Below are 25,143 nucleotides of genomic sequence, written 5' to 3' on the forward strand. Positions count from 1 at the left end.
TCTCAGCTCGCATTTCGATTAATGGTATGTATTCGCTGTTGCGCATTGGCAGAAGCGCGCGCATTCCTTCACAAGCACCAGGAGCGCGCACCTTCAAAACGCGCCCTTTTAAAAATACGCGTCTGTTGAAGAACAAAGACGTGCTGGTGTTTTGGTAAGACATGAGATGATGCTGAGTACGTCATTGAATAAGGGAAAGGGCAGCAAAGACTTTTCTGGATGATAAATTACGTCATGTGTTTTAATAAAACGAGGTTGGCAGCAGGGGGCGTTTCGTGACGGACGACTTCACACAGCGATTAAAGGGCCAACGCGAGGAACTTGGCTGAACCTACAAGAGAGAAAGGTAAATATAAGACATTTGTAATACATCTAAAAGTGGAAATGTTAATTTTTGCTGTCAATAAATAGTTATTATATTCTTCATATAAATATAAATTACTCTAGCATCTTATTATAGACAAATTTGTTATAGCCAAACTATCACTTTGAGCACTGTCCTTAATAAATGCTTACTACTTGTGATATCTAATCTATAAGCACATTCAACGTAAATGTCTAGATATTGTTGTTTGCATGTCTGAACTGCAATTTCTAGCAACTGAATCTATATTTGGAAATTCGATAAACTGATATGGGTCTCAGCACTTGAAGTGACTTGTTTGAACATGTCCTCTTGCCTGTTGGCAGCTGTGCTTGAGGAGCAGTGGCCCCTTTAAGAGGCGATCCCATGCGCGGAATCTAGGGGGCGTGTCCCTGTCAGCGTTAGACACTGCGTTTCTCTCCTCTCCACTAGTCAGTCAGTCGGTCTTCAATTGAGGTGGCTCGCATGCTGACAGACGATTTAGCCAGTCAGTCCTCTTGTGGGTTTAGATAGATAAGGTGAGAGGGCTTTTTGGATTGGAATTTTCCGCAGCGTACAGTAAAGCTGTCGTTGACCTCGAGCACCCTAACAAGACAGTGACAATCGCGTCTCGAGCTTTAACTATTAAAGACACTTGAAGAAGGAACAACGGGTCAAACTGACAAATGGCAACACGATTTTAAAGCACTAGACAAGCACGAGTAGTTTAGTTCTGGTGCTTGTAGTTGTCGTTTTGGTCCCTAGCGTGCGTTTTGTGCCGTGCCATACTCTGACAGCTCTTTTGTCACTACAGCGACTTGCTGCTTGTGATGGTTGCGTGCGCTGACGTTGTGGCGCTTTGTCCGTGGACACTGGCGAAGTGCGCTGGAGAGATTTAGCTGTATTACATCAGTGCACCAAGTGCGACAGAAGAGAGAGAAAGACCACAGCGGGATTTGAGTGAATGGTGCGTATGCAAATTATTGCATAATCATGTTCATGCATACGTATCTACACATTTTATGTTGGTTATTTATATAATAATCAGTTTAAAGTGTACAGTTTTTTCATGCGCAACTAATTTAGATGTCAATACATAATGCTTAATACTGTATAATGATCGGCTGTGTGTGTGTTGCATTTTGTCTTTGTAAAACACAGGGAGTGGTGTTCAAGTTTAAGATTTGCAGTAGTCGCTCGAGGAGCGTTGCGCACCATTTAGAATAGAGACGCATTCATGGCATGCGACTGTGACCGCGTCCTAACTTTGAACTAGCAAGTGAAGTGAAGCGACTATAGAGACGATGGCGGAGTCAACCCTGGAGTCTTCTCTGGACGTTGCCATTGATCCGGATTTCGAGCCGCAGAAACGGCCGAGGTCATGCACTTGGCCACTGCCGGAGTCCAGCTCGGCGAAGCCTGCGTACAATGACGTTGACATAATTCCTGAGGAAGAGGACGATGAGGATGACTGCGCGATGGCAATCAACGCCAATGGCGTGGGTGAAGGAGAGGACAGCTGCAGTCCGAGCCTGGCTACAAGCGGGCAAGAGAACACTGGTTCTCCGCTTTCCTCTCAGCTGGCTTCTGCGAACACTGAGAGCCCAGGGGCGAGCGGTCAGGGCAGCCAACCGCAAACTCCCCGGAAGACCTCCTCGCGGCGTAACGCTTGGGGAAACCTGTCCTACGCAGACCTTATTACTAAAGCCATAGAGAGCACACCGGACAAGAGACTGACCCTGTCTCAGATATACGACTGGATGGTCAGAAGCGTCCCGTACTTTAAAGACAAAGGCGACAGCAACAGCTCCGCTGGTTGGAAGGTAAGTGCTCCGTTAGAAAATGTGCGCGCGCGCGCGTGCGAAATGTATGCGCGTGTTTGTCACGCGCGCGTGTATCTGCTCAATTCTGTACTCATGTCACGCTACGTCGCAATAAGAAACACATGTCCTGGCATGTTCGTGTATGTTTGGACATGTGCGTGCGCGCACGAAAAGAGAAGTGCAACTGGATGGAGCTCGCGTGCGCGTGCCTCGGTGGTGTATGAGTTGGATGACGTCACCAGTAAACAAACCATTTTTCCGGACGCCAGCATTATTCCACTGTATATAAAACGCTTGTCTGAGTAAACATAACTGGCAAGTTTGTTTGTTTTAAAAAAAATAAAATATTAAGGAATAGCCCTGGAAAATAACCCATGTTTTAACAACAAATGAACAATGGTTACCACAAATTACCCATGATTTTCCTAAACTAACCACAGTTTTTGTAGTAAAACTGTGGTTTTACAAAAGGTAATTAATACACAAAAAAAGGTTTCTACACTTGTACTCTAGGAAAACCAGTCTTGTGATTATATTAAAATTCCCGACGTATCTAAAGTGCCAAGTCTAATAAATGTCAGTATATTCAAATGCTCTTATTTTCATATGCACACACACATTGCTTACATAAAACTTGGCACAGTAGCCGCAATAGAAACTGTCTGAAGTGTTTATGTAGGTGTTGAATGGCATTAGGGATTGCGTAACTACGAATGGCGCGAAGTTCTCCTTAGCAGTCAGTGGGCACAACTGCCTTCAAAGGGAATGTCATTGCTATCATGGGCCATAGCCAGCACAAGACATATGGGCATTTCAGGGATAGAGATAGTGGGTTGGGGGAGGGTATGTATGGTTGAGACTGAGGTGGTGGGTACAAGGTCAAGGACTGAGTTAGCTGCGGTGGCCCAAGTTCGCCTGTCCCTTTGGCTGTAAATAGCCATGAATTATAATAGTGAAAGCTGAGTTACTGCTGGGCCTGTATGTGGCAACAGCAAAGTACATGGACTCCAGCTCAGCACAGATCCCGTTGCACATCGACTTATCTAACGTTTGGGATCGCATACATGCACACCCCAGAATGATCGTGTTTCTCAACTATCCATCAATCAAACATGTTTTATAGCATGAGTACACACAAATAAACAAACAAACCTCTCACTGTTAATTTAGTCGTAAAGTGCCTGTTTCTGTCAATTAGAAAAATGTCTAACCACATGAACTTTGTGCTAGTGTTATTTAACGCATGCTCTAAATATGACATGCATTCCAGCACATGTCTGTAGACTATATTTGTGTACAGAGCTCAGACACCCGTATCCACACAACTTAGATAAACTCTCCCGCAGTTTACCTGCTAAACTGCCAACATGCAAATACAATTTTACGAACTGCAATCATTTTTTAATGATCCACAAACAATAAATGATGGATGTGTGCAAACATCGATTTAAATTTATCAATAGAGAAAGAGGGGGTTGACTGTTATAGCATAAGTGGTATTACGTAATGATCCTCCTACTCAACCCTGAAACAAATCTCTCCTCACAATAAATGAGCTCATATAATGACAGATAATGCCACCATTGCTAAATAATGTACTATCTTTTATAAACAAGTAAGCCATTAAATTATTCATCCATCAAGCATTAATTCAGGTTGCTGTATTAATTTTTAAGAGACAGGTTCAATCACACACACTTGCCAGCTTAGCATTTTTATTCTTATCTTGCCCACCAGACACTTTTCTGTATACTTTTCTCATTGCTATTACCATGTACAACCTCTCTGTTTATCTCAAATCTAAAATACATAATTAGATTATGTAACTTATAACAAACAAACTACTACTGTCATGTTCCTGTTCCAGGAACACTTAATATTCGGAGCTGCTATGCTAGGCCTATTCAAATGTTTCATTCAGAAGGGTTTTCAATGAAAGGGTCTGTTTTCTGAGAATTTCACTTGGTAGACTTGATGGATGTGTCTGTGTTACAAATGGCAAGATGGTTTGAATGCATTTCTGTCCAGTATTCTACCCACAAAGTGTGTACAAGGGAAAAGTGTGGACAGGAAAGTATAGATAGTGCGAACATTGGGGTCACTGATTAAGGGATCATAGACGTTTCACTATGGTTACATACAAGGACGTTGATATGGATGCACAGGTAGGCTGATAGGTCAGCGTAAATGTTGTTTGATAAAGTGTAAGCCTGCCTTCGTACTTTCCCTTTACTCACTGATAAGCCTGATAAACATATGGGCCATACAATTCCAATGATACATTTAACCAGCATCACCTACATATGCATACTGTCCCTTTCCCATCTGACATTTTCATATTTGAAAACATTTGATTAAAAACACAGACTTCCTGATCGGGTGGCGCCTACGAAGCATATACGCTGTGGTATGGACATTTGAATTTCTTTCTTGTTTAGCCTTTTCTTCATCGCACACCCGTGCGTCTCTTGCTTTGTAAAGGTGCACTTGCAAGCAGCTTTGACCTAAGGCTTTTAAAAGTTTAATTTGTTTTCTTCCTGGTCCGTCATTTCCAATTACTTGTGTCTGTCATGACATGAGCTCTGAGCAGGGGTGGATAAATTGTTCTCAGTTAAAATTTAATTGAGTACAATAAAGCTAGCTTTCTGTGTCAGGGGCTCTTGGCCAGACAAAGCTAAGGGTAATGAAAGGAGATGCTTTGTAATGAGCGATCATTACAGTAAACGGAGAAAACAATTTTAAGAAATATGTCTTCACTGACAATCTCATGCATCAGCTCTTTGAGAGATAACAAAAAAAAACACTGTCAAATTAGCGTGGGTGATTATTAGCCTAGCTTAGGTGACGCAAGTGCTTTATTTTGGTGTTCGTGAAGTGTGTCAAGCCACATAATTAGATTGATTAACCCAGATTACATTGATATTACGGTGGATTAAAGGTTACTGAAAATAGATAGTGAAGCAGGTGTTTCTTTGGAGTCTGTGAGGATGCAATAGAAGTTGGCTACCTTGACTAAACAAATGTATTTTCTCTGACATAACACCACAGTGACCATGTGCACTTTGGAGATTTGGTAGTCAAATTGTGAAGTCCGAAGAGCATCGCTTACATTCATAAGTCCGAGGGCAAATTTGGTCAGGTGAATTTATATGTAGATGTGTGGGGATATGTTTTGTCATCTTCCAAAACGAATGGGTTTATCTTTGTAAAGCTGCTTTGGATCAATACTGTATGTACTGTATGCACCATGCCCATGCATGATGAGGTCATCGGCATACGTGTGTTATCTAAGAGTCCACTCTCTTTTCACTGCACCTTCAGTGTTTACACACCTGTCTTTAACCTGCCCTCAGGTCAGCTGTGGTGATATGGGTGTCAGGGGAGGCTAGTGGATCAAGTTGAATAGATCCAAAATGCTGACTTAGCAGTAAAGTCTGCGATAGTTCCAGCTGCTAGACACATCGGCAGCTTGTTATCGGCCAGCTCAGGCAAAGCGAGGAAGCAGTCTATGAGGATCATTATGGGCTAAATTAATGTGGCTCATCTCATCTCATGCAAACATTGTAATCTCTAAATATAACACTGCCTGTCGTTAAGGTATAGTCGTCCAGTTTTGGCCCATTTACCTCTGCCTGTACTCCTCCCCCACCACTGTCTGTCTCTCTCTACTCCCATGTGTCATACAGTGTTTATGGGGGCATGAAATTGCTCCACAGCTCCTGGGTATCTTACGTGCTGTGTTACTTAGAATACCATTACTGAAAGGCTGTGCTTTGTTAGTATTTCTTTACATTTGTCTGTCTCTCATTTGTATTCGCTTTAAAAGCAATGTACAGTCATCTGTCTTTGCATACGCCATTTACACCCTCGTTGGAAACAAATGATCAAAAGCTTCAACCCAGTCAGTGTGGGTGCACTGTAACCTACAGCGAAGGACAGTGTGTATCTAATGTGATTTCTCTCAAAAAGACTCAAATCTTTTACCAATAGAAACCCACTGATTTTGCATATATGTTACTATATTAACATTTGAGTCACTAAACACAATTTTACTTTCAGTCATGATTACCAGCTCAAAATGAAACAAATCTGGTTTCACTTTTGACTGATTGTTCATATGTTTATAGATAAAGATACACACTTTCAAACTTTAAAAACGGTTGTTGTAGGATGGGTCAGTGTATAACTATATTTGCAAACCTGCAAAGTTCAGAAAGTACTTTCTCAATTCATTTGTTTAAGAAAAACTGAGTGAAAAATAAAGTCTATTAGATGTTAGATGTCAGAGTTCCCTACATACCCACTTTCTAAACATACACAAATGTATCCCTAATATTTAAATAAGTAGCTATACTGTACTCCTCATAGGCTGCACTAACAAACAGTCACGCTCCCTACACCCCACAAGCCCAGCTTTTTTATTATACCCATTTGTTTTTGAAACTACATGCTGTATGTATAACTTCATATTTCTCTTTTTCCTGTGGTGTGTATAGATTCATATATATATACATGTAATTACATATTCATCCATATATGTCTGTGTCTTTCCCAGCTTTTTCTATCTCTCCATGTAGAGGCCCATTAAGGGGTACCAAAAAGGGGCCCCTTACTTTTTCTTTCTTTTCCTTAGTCTTTTTATCTTAGTTTCCCTCCTTCTCTTTCTCTCAGATTACTGTGAAAGTGGGTGGGGGTGTGAGGTTACACTGTCCCATGTTGTACTATGAAGACCGCGAGGGGAACATACAGTTTTGACGTTGCTTTGAATATTTTGAAAGATTTTATCAGTGAAACAGTGAATGAATACTACGTATGAACTGTTCACTTGCACATACATTTGAATATTTTTAGTTATAATGTATATAATTTCTTTATATAAGTGCGTAGTGTTTTCATTGTTTTTTACTCCATCTCTGTAATTTCCAGAGAACATAAAATGACCACACTGTTTGTGTTACTTGATTGCAGTGGAGTTATACAACAACTCTGGTCAGAGCTTTGTGGTAGTGAGTTTGGTATGCAAAGTTTTGCAAAGTGGTATTGCTAAAGTGAAGGACAGTCTCTTAAAACTTGGAGTATTTAGAGCTTTTTGTAAGTAATGTGCACTGAACACTCCTTGCACTCTACCAATAAAGCTACATTATAAAGAAAGACAAAAGACGGAGAACAGCAAAGAGAAAGACAAACAGATTGAGATTGGTCCAGTGGGAGAGGATTGCTGATGATCTAGCTGAAGATGACATCACCATTTGACTGAAAGGGCTTTTAGACTGATTGATTCATGCACATGCGATTGAGAATACGTCAGTGCCATGTGTTGTTGTTCAAAGTATCATATATAATGTGCATATGTAGTGTTGTATTTTTTCTATGCATATTTTCTTTACTCTCTCAGTTCTGCTTGGTAAATATGGGTTAGTGTGCCTCTCCCCACTTTTCCCCCTGTTTGTTTTACTTTTCTTTTTTTCTCCATCCAGCCTTTTACTCCCTTCTTTTTTTCTCCTTCCTGCAGCTGTGCAGTGGGATCCAAGGTTTTTCCAGGAGAACACAATGGCTTGCAATGGCCAAGCTTTCCAAAACACAGCATATTGTTTAAAGTCCGCAGACACAAAATGCATAAAATACTGGCCAATTAGTGTTACTTTGTACAAAACTTGTGTGATATAGATATGATTTAGTTGTAAAGATTATTTCTTTTAATGGTGTGATGTGCAGTGTGAGGATTAGTCTGTCTAAACTTGAGGCTTAGCCAGGTGACTGGTCATATGAGCTGACTGAGTGTGTACATTGTGTGTGTATGTACACAAACAGTGTGCATAACACAGAATAATCCGCATACAAAAAGCCATGGATCACATGGTTGTCTCCTCTTTGTGGTTACATCAGCTTCACGATCACACCATCTATCACACTTATTGCAGAGAGAAATGACACCAGGTCAAAACATAAAGATGGATAGGAAAAGAGAGAAACGAAAAGCCACTTATAGAGTCTCACAGATAAAACAAGAGAGATGAAATAGGATGAAGGATGCACTTTAATTCTCTATCAGCTGTTGACCAGGACAAGCCTTTGAGGATGACCGGACTAGTTTAAATCATGCTCGCTTTCATTTCATTAATACTAGCCTTTTAATTTTTCAGGAAGCACATATATTGTGCTACAAGTTTCATCCACACAAACTCCAAAGGTTTGCTTACATTAAAGGCGGAATGCACAATGTTTGAATCGTGCCGACTACCAAAACACACTTGTAGCCAATCAGCAGTAAGGGCTGTGTCTACTACCCAATATCCTTGCCGGGGTTGCGTATGTGTGGGGCGGGTGTGTATGTTTAGGTGATTTCAAATATCAACATTGGCTTTCAAATATTGTGCCCTCCGACTTTAACTATGAAAAAAATGCTTTACAATAAGACCTCCTCATGACCCTGTTTAATGTTTGCTGTATGTTAGCAAGTGTATACATTCACACAGGAGTTTGTGTTTCTTTGTGTATGTTTAAGGTATACTGGCCCTACATTTGATTTGGCAACACTACACTCTTCATGTGCAAATAAGTCAAACTAAATTTCCCGCAGACCATAAATCAGGAAATTTAAATTAAAAGTATAAATTCAATTCAAATGTATTTCTTTAGCACTTTTCACAATTTAGCATTGTAGCAAAGCAGGTTTACATTGAATACATATTACAGGCAATATACATATTAGACATATATTATGAAATAGATGTGACCCTGGACCAAAAACCAGTTATACGGATTTTTGGAAATCTGAATAAATAAGCTTTCCATTAATGTACTGTATGGTTTGTTAGGACAGGACAATATTTGGCGAAGATAAAACTATTTAAAAATCTGGAATCTGAAAAATTGCCGTTAAAGTTGTCCAAATTAAATCCTTAGCAACACATAATACTCATGATAAATACATTTTTAATATATTTACAGTAAGAAATGTACAAAATATCCTCATTAAACATGATTTTTAATTAATATTCAGATTTTTTTGCATACAAAGTCAATAATTGTGACTCATACAGTGTATTGTTGACTATGCTACAAATATACCCTTGTGACTTATGATTGGTTTTGTGGTTCAGGGTCACATATTGAAAATGTGGTGTTATTGCGAAATAGATGCAATAAAATCGGAGGTTGCATTCGGACCGTTATATTTATAGCGCTATTAAACAAGCATGTGTATCAAATGTTGCATATTAGTACTACTAACTGTTAATAGAATTGTCTATAAGATTGGCTATAAAAAAGTCTTTGCACATAATATCCATTTTTAGCTAATGGTTATTCTGCCTAAAAAAACTGTACGGATACTGAGAGAGTGTGTGCTGAGGGCAAACAATGCTATTGGCTAACTAGCACTCCTCCCCCACCTCTGATTGGCTGAGAGGTTCAGTGGGGCACTCAATCAGCGCAGTGAATGCATATGTAGGTCAGTGTGTAGCTGTGCAGCATGGCGTGTTCACTTGCGTGTGTGTGTACTGTTCGGTCGTACTCTGGCAATCCTCCAGGTCTCTTTCAGAGCAAGAGACGAAAGCATAAGGGGGAAGGGGGAGAACAAGAGGACAGAGGGAGGAGATTGCAAGGCTTCTTCTATACAGTCTGGAAAACACTAAATTCATTAATGTTTGGTCCCCGAATGGTGACAAACATTTAGAAGAACTTTTCTACACTCTAAAACAGATTTTAATCCTGTGGCCAGACTTACTCATTTAATCCTTTAAAAATCATTTCTGTGCCACGGAAAATGTCAGCCCAGTTTTCATGACAGCTAAATGAACTTTTACCCAAACCACTACATATAAATACGCAAGGACACGAACAGTGGTTCTTGCTTGTGTGTGAGCCCTTTTTGTAACCAGACATGCCACTCGAACAGCCCAAGACTTGGAAAGCTAAAGTGTTTTCGAAGAAAAACATAACGAAAACGAGAGCGTCGGGTGAAAGGGAATGCCAGAGTGGGTAGAGGAAAGAGCAGGGTTTGAGAGTTGTCCAAAACTACACTTTTCTAAATGACTTTGCCCTGAGAGTCCCCCTTGCACTTGTAAAACACTTCCCTTTGGCACAGTAAATTTTTTTGCTAGAGTCCCTATGGCAATTGCCACAAAAGCACAGAAAGTGTGTTCAGATGCTAAACTTACCCAAAGTGAATAAACTAGCTTCCCAAAAACATCCCATTACACACACATGTGCAAGGTAACCTGGCACAAGCGAAACCATCAACTCTTTTGTATCTCCAGACGATAGATGTCTAGACGGATAGAGAAAAGGGTCAGACAAAGAGTCTCATGAGCTTCTCTGTGTGTGCATTTTACAGTGAACAAACTCAGTATGCACACAGACACAAACACAAAAAGCCTGGTGGGCACATACTTCACTTCAATGAATTATGAATCACTGTTGTTAGGCACACTTAAGGCATACGATCTATGACCCAGACTTCATATAAGACTTTGTTAGCAGTGATATACTTTTTAGATGTGACAGTCAGGTCCTTATAGCCTTTGCCAGAAAGTTAATGCAAATGCTTCTTACATATTTAAAAACCATCATTATGCTGCCTTCTATACATTTTTTTTGCTCCCAGGTAGCTTAGCATGGTCCTTTGTGGATTGTAAGGCAATCCCAGAATTCACTGTGATACGCAGTAAAAAATTAATTGAAAATGGACGATAAAGCGAGAGAAATGTGTATTATAAATGAACTTATGTTTTATTAAATACTGAATATATAAAACATTCAATATATGAAGAGTTTAGTTCCAAAACGCAATAAATCCATTTTGAATAATTTCGGTAAAAACGTGTTTTCTATACCAAGAAGGTGACAAGATGAAAACCACTAATTTCTTTACAAACTTTCACATTTCATCTTTAGTTTATAAAAACATGGAAAAATACTAATCCATAATTTGAATTTCAAAGATTTATTATAAAAAAGTTTTTTTTCAAAATGATAAAAATCTATTGAATCAATCTATAAATGTGCATTCATCTTTGCCATGTTATATTCATTTATTTGACTAGTGGTATACACTGATTAAACATTAATGGCATTAATTAAAAAACTTACTTTGTCATATTAAGAACACTATCATTGCTGCGGTTATACTTGGGACGTCATCGCTGAACTTGTTTCAAAGCGATCAGCTGTAAATTTTTTTGGTCCTGATCAATTTTCGTTGGCTTCACGTAAAATAAGGGAAAGTTTCTCAAAAAATCCCCCTGGGGTCAATGTATTAGCATGACAGAAGCTTGATGCTGTCGTGAGAACAAGCAACCGGCATTTTTTTGTTTTGATTGGTTGTTGATCATGGATTTCGCATAAAATTAAGAATTTACTTTTTAATACTGACCTGATACAGTACTGATTTTGGCGGTAACTTTAAAAAAAAGGTGTTTATGGCTTTTGGAATCAAACTCTTCATATGTATATATGTTATTAACAATTTTACTTTCTATTTCAATCACTTGTCAGTCAATAGTGGGTGTTATGAAAGTATCTGCCTATGTACACAGTAAGCAGCAAGTCACTAGGTTCACCAGGTTTTGGGCTAGGGCTATGGCGTTCAAACAAGAGTTTCGTTGACACATCGTAACACAAGTAGGGAGTGAAACAGTCTCAGCTGACAACCACACCTTAAGAGCACACAAGCATTACGACAGTAATTTTGGACCCCGCAGGCAGATGGACGAAGAGGAACCGAGGAGTAAACATCCTGCACATCTAAGTTGGCTTATGTGAGTCTCGTGATCAAACCACCACTTCTGTCTGTGTCTATAAACTAAAATAGAATACAAACTCGCTTCCTTTTTTTGGACTATTTAAAAACAGCAAATTACCACCTTTGTCATTGCTGCTGGTGCGAATGCCAAGTAGCCTACATACTGTTGCTTTCTTTCTGATGCAATAAGATCAAATTCACAGCAATGAGAGATAATTGAGCAGCAGGTGTGTCAAAAACCTTTGCATGTGTACCTGGCATACATATTTAATATTTGTGCCTGTGCGTGTGGTAAATCCAGTTAAGACACAAATCCTAAATGTACATTTACAGTCTGCTATATCTTGCCTAAAGGGATGCTGTGATGATGGAGTAGACGTTTGTGTGTGCGAACATGTGAGAGCGTGTCAGAGAGAGTTGCTATGCAGGTTTTTCAAGTTTCAAGCTCCACAACTGAAGAACTTGTCAGCACTTTTTGCCCCTCCAACCAAAACCACTTCTTTCCATCTCAATTTTTGGAGGGATTACTAGTGTCACCTCTTATAAAAGTGGCACCCTGCTCACATATCGATCTTTAGTGGTTGGTGACCAGGACTACGTGCTCACTCACATATGCCTGAATTGTGTTTAGAGGTCCACTTCTTTCTCTTAGCGCCCCTTTTTAAGTCCTGAGAGAGGCCCGGTTCAGCTATCTATGTGTGTGCATGTGTAACGATTCTGGCAGGGGTCCGATTTGCCAGAGAGCGTGTGAATTAATTGGCGCTGTGCCATAGAGTTCAGCAGTAGATGAGTTGTTACTGGAAGGCTTTTGTTCTGGGTTCCACTAGAGAAAAGCCCTTTACAGGAGTCATCCAGTCGAAATGGTAGAAGGGAGAAAAGAGGGAAAAAGAGTAGAGAAAAAAACTCCAAATGTCCTACTTGTGTGACTGATTTATTATCAAGGATTTCACTAACAGCCTTTAAGATTATGCTGAGATACCGCTGTCATGTAAAAATATGTGCCAGGTCATAATAAGTCAAAGTAATCTCAAGCAAACTTCGAAGAATTTTAGTTTGCCATGGGGTCTCAGGACTTTTTGTGAACTTATACATCATAATTGATAGACACCTTTAATTTAACAGATCAGATGTTAATAAACAAAGTGTCTTCTCCTTATTTAATAACTATGAGCTCCACTAAAGAGTTTAAGTTAAGCTATTTACACACTCAACTCACACAATAAATTGTACTAATGCCAAATTATTAATTTAAATGTTATCTGTAAATGGTGCTAGACAGACCTTTATTAGTTATTTTTAAGCATCTTAGCATTTATCAGTTACTTTACTATTTTAACATTTCATCATTCTTCGTCAATTTTTATAAATCAGAAACTGATCAGAAAAATAAGAAAACTGAACACTTATGGTCTTAATTTGAATACTAATGGTCTTAAAAGCGAATCTATTGTTATTCTTAGGAATGCTGTATTAAAATTTTGTTTTTGTGCTGTATATGCTACTTAGTTTGATAGTTTGTTTTGTAATGCAGAGATGTTTCTACATTTTTAAAATTAGCTTAAGTTTCCAAATAGTTTTTGGGGTCACTGACTGCACACACTAAATATATTGTATATGAGCTCTGGAACAGGAAATAGTTGGAGAAACAGCTCCTGACGGTTGTGGAAATGAGGTCTAGGAGTCAGACCAGAACTATGACACTAATCTCCCAATGTCATTTAACAGCTAAATAGTTAGGGCAACTGTGCTATTTAAACTATATATATTTCGAATCGTTTACATATCATATGTGTGTATATACCAATTGTCCCCACAAAGATAGGAATACCAGTGTTTTTGTATCCTTGTGGGGACATTTTGATGTCCCCATGAGGAAACAAGCTTATAAATCAAACAAGATGATGTTTATTGAAAATCTAAGATACAAGAAAGGTTTTTGTGATGGTTGGGGTTAGGGAATGGGGCAGGTAAGGGGAATAGAATATACAGTTTGTATGGTATAAAATGCATTATGTCTATGGAATGTCCCCATTAAACATGGAAACCAGAATGTGTGTGTGTGTGTGTGTGTGTGTGTGTGTGTGTGTGTGTGTGTGTTTGTATCGTTTACATTATTTGTTGATGTGTTGATGGATATGTATACATTTCGAATCGTTTACATATCATTCCGCCACTGGTAATAAATGAGTGAGGAAGGCACTTGAGCTATACAGTCGCTCTATCTGTGACTGGAAAAAGCTGCCAACAGAGCATCACATCAGCGTGAATCCCTTCAAAGATCAGAGGTCTTGATGTGTAAACTTTTGAGAGAGTTACAGTCATTGTGTCTCATAGTGTGGACTTGGCTAATAGAGCAATGAAAACAATCTTTTTTTCTTTTTACCTGGAGCGTCTGTTTCCACGTGTCCCCTTCTTTGAAAGGGCACATGCTGTTTGGAATTAACCCAGCTAGTATGGTGTACAGGCGCTTGGGCACTGGTAAGGACACTGGCTCACTATACACATTAGGGATTTTTTTCGGTGATGTGAATATTAAAACACGAGATGACGCAGAAACGACATCTCTCTGACTCTGATTTTTAGTGACAGATAGTGACCATTGACTTTCATAGTAGGGAAAAAATATTTTGGAAGTGTTTTGATAAATGATGAAGAAATATTTTTATAAGTGATGGTAAGCACACAGTTGACAGTACCCATTAAAATCCATCATATTTTTTATTCTTACTATGAAAGTCAATGGTCACTATCTGCTGTGTGTTTACCATCATTTCTCAAAATATCTTCTTTTGTGTTCATCAGAAAAAAGAAATGATGATTTTTTTTCATTTTAAGGTGAACTATCCCTTTAAGATTAAATAGAAAATCAGTTTCATATAGTTCTAAGTAATAGGATTTAATAATAATAATAATTTGTTACATTTATATAGCGCTTTTTCTGCAGCACTTAAAGCGCTTTACATATGAAAGGGGGATTCTCCTCAACCACCACCTACTTTTAACCAACATATAGCTTTTACATCCGCCAAAGAAATAGCAACAAAAAAGACTAAATATGAATAAAAGAAACAAATAAAGGATTCATGAGACCAAAGACTGCTGGTCTGATCAACCCAAAACAAGATCTCATTTTTGACCATCAAACACAGATCCAGCATCAAATAGGGGTGTCCGAGATGAGGCTGTGGTCCGCGGCACACTAAAGAAGGTCGCACACCGGACGCGCAGCTCAGCGCCGCACCATTCTAAAAAATTGAACACATTGTTTTCTATGAGTGTACGCACACCGGTGCCGACAGGTGGCGCCTGTCTGCGGCGCCCAGCTACGACTCAGGAAGTTGCTCATATCGCAGTTGCGCCACTGAGCGCCACTTACATAGTTTAACATTATATAACATCATATTTGTCCCAGATCATTAACATTGGCTGCTAACATATATTTTGCACTTTGAAGTAGACGCTATCTGAGTAAGCTCGCCCTATTTAATGTGCACTTCCGGTTCTACGATACCTCTGAGTTGTCCTAGACGTGACTCGACGCGGCGCTGAGCTGCGCGTCCGGCGTGTGACCCCCTTAAAACCCGCTAGCTATTACATCTTTTTTCACTGACATTGAAAACAAACGGCTGAAGGGGTTACCTGTCATTCTGAGCTTCCAAATGCATGGCAGAAGAAAGTGTTTTTAAAATCACTGTTGTCGTTTTCTAGTTTTTGTGTATCAAACTCGTGCGTCGAACTGTTAAAAAGCAATATCACACTCCTACCTCTAAATGCCATCTCACTCTTAACAGAATGCTATCGGCACGTATTATAATCTCATCAATACTGTAAAAAATAGTTGTGACTTGTCTGCATTTTAACTTCCCCAATTCTTCACGTTAGTCAACCAAATAATAAACATAAAAGTCATGTGTTGACAGTTACATGCCAGACAGTTACACTTTTAATGATAAACAGAGTCACACTATCAAAGGGGAGAAATATTCTTTTTATGATAAAAGTAATACATGGTTACTAAGACATTACTAACTATTAGCTGACGTGACAAAAAAGTTAATTTTGGACTCTGAGTGCAAGAGATGGTCATAGATCTCTGTGAAAGGGAAATAGTGCAAAAGGGAAAGTGCGAAGGAGGATGGGTGCATCAATAGACAGCCACAGCTCAGAGAGATATGTGTGTGTGATGTTTCAGTGAGTTTCGTCATGATGTCAAGCTGCAGCATTTGTGAGAATGTGCTTAGGCTCTGTGCGCCTCAGAAAAGCAGAACAGGGACAGAGAAATGAAAGATAGGACAGCAAGGACAGAAAGATGAACAAGCAAATAGAGGTGACTGTACAGAGCATCCTTAACCTTTACACAAAGAGGAATGTTCCAACCAACTGTGCTCAAATCATACTTAACTGGACTGACTTGTACCCGAGTGCGATTTTCCAACCTCCTTACGCGTCCGCTTGTCTGCACTCACACTACACTTTATGATCCGTACCAGAGTACGATTACGTCATTAAAAGATATGTTTGTTTTGTAGAAAACTAAAGATATGTGCAATGGAGTTATTAGGTGTGTTTGAATTCATGCACGCTGTGCAAATTGTTTGGCGTATGACATTAATAAGAGAGATTTAAAAGCATATTAGGAGCAGTCTGTCCTCCAATCACTGTCGAGCTGCTTTAATGTCATAAACCGATTAGTCCGCACAGCGGGCATGATGTCAAACACACCTCTGTTACCTGGGGTTGTTTGGGATGCGGTGACACACAGCTGTATGTATTTGTGCAGCTCATTTCAGAGTGTTTTACAGTAACAACTGAAGTTTCACATTCTGGCGTGCGTGTCCCACCACCGCATCAAAGTGAGCCGTACCCGAGACCACCTCTGCAAAGCGTACCAGTGGTACAGTATGAAGCGATCACATTAGCCAAACGAACTGTACTATGGGGTCAAACGTACTCTGGTATGTGAGTACACCCCTAGACACTGTCCAAGTATATGAAAGCAAGGGTTTGTTTACCAAGTGAAGACTGATGTGTGATTGGCTTTCTGGTTAGTGTACAGATGGTTATGCTTCCTGTGTTGTTGTCAAATTCAGCCTGATTCACTAAAATAATTATGCAAATTGAGTAACGGTGTGAAATCTGTCCTGAACACAATTTCTAAATCCTGATCTTGTGGTTGAGTTCTGAGAGCTTATTATAGGGCATGTTGTATTTTTGTGCATGTGTGTTTTGCACTAAAAAGTATAGGAAAGACTTTATTTAAATACCCAGGTTGCAGATCTATTTCAATGTGTTTATTGGCAGGTTAAAATGTCACATGCAAACGTTGCGCAACTCTTTATTGAATTCTCCCCAGAGAGAGGTGTGTGTTACGCGTATTCCTGCACGTCCCAATGTTTCTATGTTTAGAACTTAATCTCCTATTTATCCAAACACACATACGTACACAGCCAAAATGACTTCAGCCTTAATTACCTAATCAGTCTAGTTTATTTTGAAGGAAGACACTGGCACGCACCTCTCTTCGCTGTTTCCAGTATAAGAGAGGTTAAAGATAAGGGCAGTCTGCACTCAGCAAAGTTTGCACAGACAACATGAACTTGTCACCTTATCTGAAGCCACACTGCACCAACCAATGATATCTTCTCTCTCCTTTTCCTTCTATCTCCCTTAATCACACGTAAGAAGAATAGTGTACATACTGTACAAAGTACAGTAGCATACTACAAATGCAAACATTAAGCTTAATTAGTATAGTAGTCAGGGCAGTAGGTTCCCACAATTCCCCTGACCATGTGATGTTACTTTGAATTAGGTCACCTGGTGTGTTTCTTTAAAGGCCGCACATTATTGTATAAAGATTTGAGTGTTATACAATGTTTTGTGTATGTGTCTGCATGCACGTGCATAACAGCGAGTGTATTATTGTTTGTGTGTGTCACATCAGCAGAAACAGGAAATCATGTGGCCCAAAAGTCAAGGCTGGAGGAACTACAGGAGGGGGAGTGAGAATTGCTGGTACAGCAGAAAACCTCTCAGCTGCAATGCTAGTTTCTTTGTCTTCTTTTGTGGCGACTCCCATGAATTGTTAGCAAGATCCCTGCTCTGCTGGCTTTACTGTGCATAATCATCATACAGTAATATTAGTAGTGTCGCATGGTGAGGAGTGATAAAGAAATGTTCCTTTTGTACTTATCTACTTTTTGCAGAATAAAATGTGTGGGGGGTGATGCCCCTCCCTACACTGCCAAGCTCAGCAAAGTGAAATGTGTGTTTGTATGCAAGTTTTCCAAAGGTGGAAACATGCACACATTAAAAAAAAAAAGCTAGGAGTCAGTTTTAACAGCACGTCTCGTAATGTTAAGTGGGATAAAAGTTAAGGTCAGTTCTCTTTAAAAGTGTGACTAAAGCTGTAGTCTTGTCCAGCTTCTTAGCAAAGCAAAGCTGCAACTTTCTTTATTCTGGCATTCTTTTCACCCAGGTATAAACGTGTCATCTATTATTATAAGATGTAACACAATATGTTATATTAAAATATAGCACACAGATTTTTATAGACCACTAATGAGTATTTTTGTCTTATTGCCAAGTATTTATGCTTTCCTTACTATAAGAAAAACATATTTTGGTGAATTTCTGAAGGTGGGCAGTTTTTTAAAGGTCACCTTCTTCCTGATCCCATTTTTTAAACTTTAGTTAGTGTGTAATGTTTCTGTTATGCTGCGTTTACACCAGCCGCGTTTGAGGCATCAAAATCGCATCTACCGCACCTAGTTTGCCAATTGAACAGTTTGAATGCATTCATGCGTCTAGAGTTAAGTAGACGCGCGGAAAAAGCAAGCATTTGACGCGCATCAGAGGCGAAATCCGCTTTTTGTGGGAGAGCAGGTGCTATGCGGTTGTCCGTTTGCAAAATGGCTGATGTTGATTGTGCATTTATCGAGAGAATTACCGGTTTCTATTTGGTCACCTTACTATAGGGGGACAATAGTTTAAAAAATGGCGGGAATGCAGCGGGTCGATAAACATCACGTGACTCAAAAGTGAAATGTGTATTAACAACTTACCAGGTTGCCCAGTCCTCACTGACACTCTTCCAAGCGAGGTCATTTTTGTTCCTGTCTCTATTGAAATAAGAACTTGTGTGGTATAGCTCCGGGTGACTGCTCACGGACAATATCAAGCGTTCCTTCATGTTGAATGAGTGACTCCGGATGGGGTTGCCGCCACAGCAGCAAGCAGGCTCCTGATTGGTTAGCGCGGCACGAAAATCCGACAAAGGTTTAATCTTTCAACTTGGGCGTCAGCCGCAAATTCGCGTCAAATGCAAAATGCACAAAAAGCACCAATGAGGCGGAATTGCGTCTACCGTGCCAAACGTCACTTTTGCTCTGCGAGACCTCACATTGACTTAACATTGAAATCACTCGTGCTTGACGCCTCTACCGCAGCTGGTGTAAATGCAGCATTAGAGCATAAATAATACCTGCAAAATGCTAATGCTCAAAGTTCACTGCCAGACGATATATTTTCTTTAACAGAAGTCCCCTTTTAAAGCCTACAGCGAACGGCCAGTTTGGCCTACAGCACTCTATTTCCTGCTTTAATGACGTCAATATATAAGTTTTTAACTAAACTCCGCCCACAGGAATACGTCAGTCGCCAGCTAAGCTCAAACAGCTCTGTTAAGCTAAGCTGCTGTCGAATCACAACACACTAAACAAACTACACAATCAGAACTCGTTACATATTTCTGAAGAAGGGACTTGATAGAACAAGGAAGAAATCAGCACATTTTTAGGACTGTGAAAACAGTGCTATACAGATAAGTAAATTGTGTGAAAAATACAGTGTTTTTTTTTTACACGTGAAACATGAACACATGTTATATTGCGCACTGTAAACACAATCAAAGCTTCAAAAACACAGGAAGAACGGGACCTTTACGGAACTCTTCTTTCCTTGCATCCATGAAACCACAAAGTTGATAAAAGTATGAAGTTTGTTGTAAGTATGTTTTTATCAAAAGCATCATAATCCTAAAAAAAGAACACAAAGTTGTGTCTGAAATATCTCCAAAGTCCTCTCTGTCATGAAGTATCACTACTTAAGGGCGATTTATAGTCGTGCGTAGGTCCTACGGCGTAGCTACGGCGTAGGCTATCCGTAGCCTGGGTGTAGCTCTGCGTAGCCTGACGCGCACCTCACAAAATTTCTAACAGCACGTCGGCTCTACGCGGACCGTAAGCGATGTGATTGGTCCACCAGAACCCCTCCCGTCAGGTAAAAAAGCTGCGTCATAGGTATTTCCGTTTGAGACGGTGAAAACAAAGATGAGCCAAGTTGAGGAGTGATTTAACTCAAACTGCAACATTAGTCGCTGTTTATTTACTTCCATCATTGCTGGTCTTCTCAAATTATACACAACAAGTTGCTATTTCTTCTACGTTTGTGGGTTAACTTGCTTAGCTTCTTCTTCTGTGACGACGACTTCTGCTACTGTGGTTACACGCGTGATTACTGCCAACCAGCGGTTTCGCGTGTGTTTGCACGTCGACGCGGACGGCAACGCACAAGTATAAATGAAAACCGACGCGGAACCTACGCCGTCCCTGCTACGCCGTAGGACCTACGCACGACTATAAATCGCCCTTTACTCATTAAGACCATGCAATGCGTGCAAACTTCCTATCTAGATAACAAAACAACAACTCAGACATTAACTCAAAGTTCATATCAGAAAATTATATGTAAAAGCCGGCACACCAAACTTTTAAAAGTATCACATTTAATTGTGGATTTATTATCTTACTCTCCAGTGAATAGTGATGAGGTAGTCATTTCAGTACTTAAAATTGAAAAACCCAATGAGCAAACCACACCCTTATGATCATAGCTAGGAAAGCAGTTCTCAAATACATTATCCCAAACACCCGCGAACATAAAACAGAACAGGGCCTTTTTCTAATCAAGCCCAGATGTGCACAAAAGTGACAAACATTCGCATAGAGACTAAGCCAAACAATGATATATTGCCAAAGGCCACAGGAATACGATGGCAATACAAACAAATTCATTATGAAGAAAATATGATTACCGTAGAAAAAGAGAAAACCTGTTTTCCCAGTCTTTGTTAAATGACACTAGTCTACACTTAATTTCCAGTATTCACAGTGTGAATCATCCAGAAAGGGTCATGCAATACCGTCCATGTGACAGTTTTAGAGATGTGAACTCTTGAAACCAATTATTCACTGATATGTCACAAGCTCTGCCATTATGAGTAAATACAGCAGCTGTAGCTCACCAGATACGTGTTGCTTGTTCAATGCATGCTGGGTGCATTTTGCAATACAAACACGTCCTTGGCACGATAAAGTGTGAACCAAATACTGCAATGATTGAGAACAGATTTGTTGGAGCAATGAAAGCTGGCTTTCTTGCTTTCCTGAAAAAGCTTTGTTATTGTAGCATTCGAAAACGAAATTCAGCTTTTATTAGCAAACCTTTTAAAACCAAGTGTATAAATGGCTCTCAACTCTTTCAATTCGGCCAGTGTAACCTGGGACATCAAGGGACACGGTGTTCCAAATTGCAGCTAAAAATATCACGTGTGTGGCTGATGTCTGTTCAGTGTTGTTTATGTGCATGGGTCCAACATACTCCAAGAGAGATGCCAAAGGGGTGTGCATCGTAAGGGGTTACACACGTGGGAAGCGGGTTAAGCAGCAAAGCTAAATACACAATAGACATGTGTTGAAAGGAATGCCATATGTGTGTGTGTGTGTGTGTGTGTGTGTTTTCTACAAGGGTGAGTTATTTACTATGAGTGAACTTCACATTCAAAGCTATGCAGACATTATTTATGGGTTTAATAGTCAACTGTCTCTTTTTGCTTTACTCCTTTACCCTATCCTACATCTGTAGACCTTACATATCCTGCGTACGCAATCAAAGTAACTAAGATTCAGATAAAGACAATTTCTCAGTCGTTCTGATTGGTGTATGATTTGGTGTATATATCAACCGTGGAAGAAGAATCTAACATAAACTGAACATTAGATTCATCTGTAATATGGACATGAATTGAAAGAAAATATTATTTGGATGTGCAATTGCAGAATGATTTAACATTCAATTTCTAATCCTAATTTTTGAAAACCACATTTCCTTCCTTTGTCCATTTTCCACATCAATTGTATTTGTTTATGCTGGCTGAATTGAAAGGATGGGATTTGCAGTTCTTTGGCACACAACATGGGCCTGATATTAGAACTGACTGTACCCAAGACATGTTGTCCTAAGATACTCATGCCATATAATACTATTACTACATTACCGAGGCGTCTGGGCGAGTCTGTGGCCGTGACATGCTAATATCTTGAATGTCTGCTTAGCTCTTGAATGCCTGCACACCTAGCATGTGCACCTGAATGTTTGTGTTTGCATAGATATAAATACTTTGTACATTTGCTGGACCGCACCAATGAAACATACTGACCTACTGTGAGATTAGCTATCCAACTGGTGTGTCTGTATACAGGCACTGTTATTGGCTAAAGAGAGTAGGCTGGGAAGGCCACCACCTCTGGATATAAAGTCCAAGGATAAACAAGGAGGTCTTGTAATTTGCCACAATATGTAGTGTGTGCCTGTTGCACGCAGGCTTCTCGTGCTTTGTACTGGAAATGTTTTGGAAACATTGCTTCAATTATTGGTACTGTGTAAAACTATAACATTTCTGGAGGAAATAAACATGACCATAGATTTTGATTGTGTGTGTGTAAGCAATTATGTCTAGCTGGTTAGTCATGCGTTACCCACATAATACAATAAATGACTTGGGCTTTAAGAATTGCTTGTTTGTACTTTTAGTGAACTGAGGAAACTGTTATATGGCTTGACATGACTTATGAACCTCTGAAGGAGCCAAAAAATAATAGAGCGTAAGAACAGAAAACATCCAGGATGTAATCCAGAGAAAACTGGATCCCCAAGCAGTCCACCTCAGCCTTCAGATAATTCACATACAAACTCATTCTTTCTCTCACACAATCACGCACTTTCATATAAAAGACACACGCACAGAAGAGACGTCCTGTCCTGGACAGAAAATGCACATTTTGGTTGGATGGAATGGAATGTTCTCTCCTTCTCTCCAGCAGTCAAGGCAGCTGGGAATGGGATGAGGGAGAGTGGGAGGGTGCACAAGTTTTCTGTGCTTGGACAGTGTATGTATAAACTCCATCTCCCCTTATTTTTGCTGTATTTATTTTCTCAGTTTATTTCTAAACCAACTTATTTCAATTTCTTTTAGTCTATCTTTACCCCTGTTATGGACTTAAAAAACGGAATTATTTGGGTCACAAGCATTATGATGCCACGTGAATAAAATACTCTTGGCTAATATTCTTCATGCACATTTTCAGATATTACAGCAATTCGTACCCCCTATTAAACTTACAAACTTCTATGTATAGTCATTAAAATTGTCATTGAAAGTTGACGTGTTCAGCTGCCAAACCCATTCACACAATAGTACTGCTACTGCCTGAGTTACTGCCTTGTGTAAGACTCCTGCTGAAATAATCATCTGTATGTGTGTGTGGAGAGAAAGAGATTTATGGATTCCTATGGAGATGTGAATTGTATTTACTTGTTAGGGTTATATTTTTAGCTATATCGCTCAGCCCTAGTTCCTATATTATGCAACCCCAAACCTCATTCTTTATGCAATAAGTTTGCCTTGATCATTGTTTCTATTAATACACTATAATATTTAGATTTACAGAAGCACTGGCTTCCTAACATCACAAAAAAACCAAAGCGCAATAACATTCGTGGAAAGCACCAGATGACCAAAATACACCCGCTCCTCTATATCTCTTAGCGAAAGAATGTGAGTGAAGCCGTAGTTGCGTGTGTGTGCATTGCGTGGCTGCTGACATTGATGGATTGTTACCACATGTTGCTGACGGACAAAAAGGTCTCTGTGTTCCAGGGAGATTCAGTGTGCAGCTGGGCGCTCGGTTAACAGCCTCTTACACATACAAACACACACATGCATAGAGATCTTACGCATTTGTATTGATTAGGCATTCAAACAAAACATGGGTGAAATTTAAACGGAACAGGTGATAATCTAAACCAGGTGGTATTGTTTTGATTTGATGTAATCTTCTTTGGGAATTTGTTATGCCTCATTAGTTTCTGCGGAAAGGTTGAGTTTTGAATTAAGGAAACTGTGGGTATATGCTCTCTAACTGAGACTGAGAGGATAATAATAGGGGTTATAGGGTGTGTGCACCTTTTGCATCTTTTATTTTTTATGTGAGAAAACATATTGAGTATACAGTGTTGTTGTTTTTTTCTTTTCTTTAGTGAACTGTCCTTTAAACGTAGTAGAGGAAGAAAGAAGAAAATGCATTTGGTGTCAATGGCACCATGTTTGTTATGAGCTGCCAAGTTAGTGGAGAAGGAAAATTATAGTTCTTAATGACTTCATTCATAACATGTTACTCCATTGAGGTTTTAGTCATACCCTTCAACCCGTTTTCCCTTACACATTTGCTCACATACACAAACATTATGTCATTAATCTCAAGAGACTTGACTGGTGCACTGTAAACACCAGTATCTGTGGTAGTGTTCATCCTAACTCAAGAAAACACCAACTAAGCTTTAAACTGACAGATTTGGTTTTAAGATGCACATTATCTGAAATAATATTAATATAATAATATATATTTGTTAGTATTTACCACTATACTTCTATGTCCCTTTAGAAAAATAATTTAAGCCTACTACATTTAGATTACGTTTATGGCAGACGCTTTTATCCAAAGGTACTTCCTGTGGATCCAAGCTATACATTTTTATCCGTGCAGAGAATCAAACCCACAACCTTTTGCACCGCTAACGCAATGCACTGCCAACTGAGCTGCAGAAACAAATTAAGCATCTATTATTATGAAAAAAAAACAATGTTTTAGAAGATTCAACCCCCCAAGGTTATGGCTCTAAAACATTTCCTCTGCTAAGTTACTATAGTTACACAGCACATTGTCCTTTTTCAACCTCTCGAGATCACATTGTATGCTTCATACACAATGGCATCTATTTTCCACTGGTTTCCTATTCACTCACACTGAAAAATACCTGTTCTTCAGATGTGAGTAAGGCAGCCATGAAAGGAACATTATTATGGCCTCTTGTGTGTTACATCAATGGTTCAT

At 39.4% G+C, this 25,143-nt stretch overlaps 1 protein-coding gene across 1 annotated transcript in view; it reads left to right on the forward strand.

Annotated features, from left to right (window-relative positions):
- The first annotated feature begins 784 nt into the window (after positions 1-784).
- foxo3b (forkhead box O3b) overlaps positions 785-25,143 on the forward strand; it is a 29,015-nt gene continuing 4,656 nt past the window's right edge. Inside the window, exons 1-2 of the mRNA XM_065256767.2 lie at positions 785-1,310; positions 1,505-2,166. Coding sequence (XP_065112839.1) covers positions 1,648-2,166 — 519 coding nt within the window. The 5' untranslated portion in view covers positions 785-1,310; positions 1,505-1,647. The remainder of the gene's footprint in view (positions 1,311-1,504; positions 2,167-25,143) is intronic.

The sequence above is a fragment of the Paramisgurnus dabryanus genome, chromosome 12, assembly GCF_030506205.2.
Source record: "Paramisgurnus dabryanus chromosome 12, PD_genome_1.1, whole genome shotgun sequence".
Lineage (NCBI taxonomy): Eukaryota > Metazoa > Chordata > Actinopteri > Cypriniformes > Cobitidae > Paramisgurnus > Paramisgurnus dabryanus.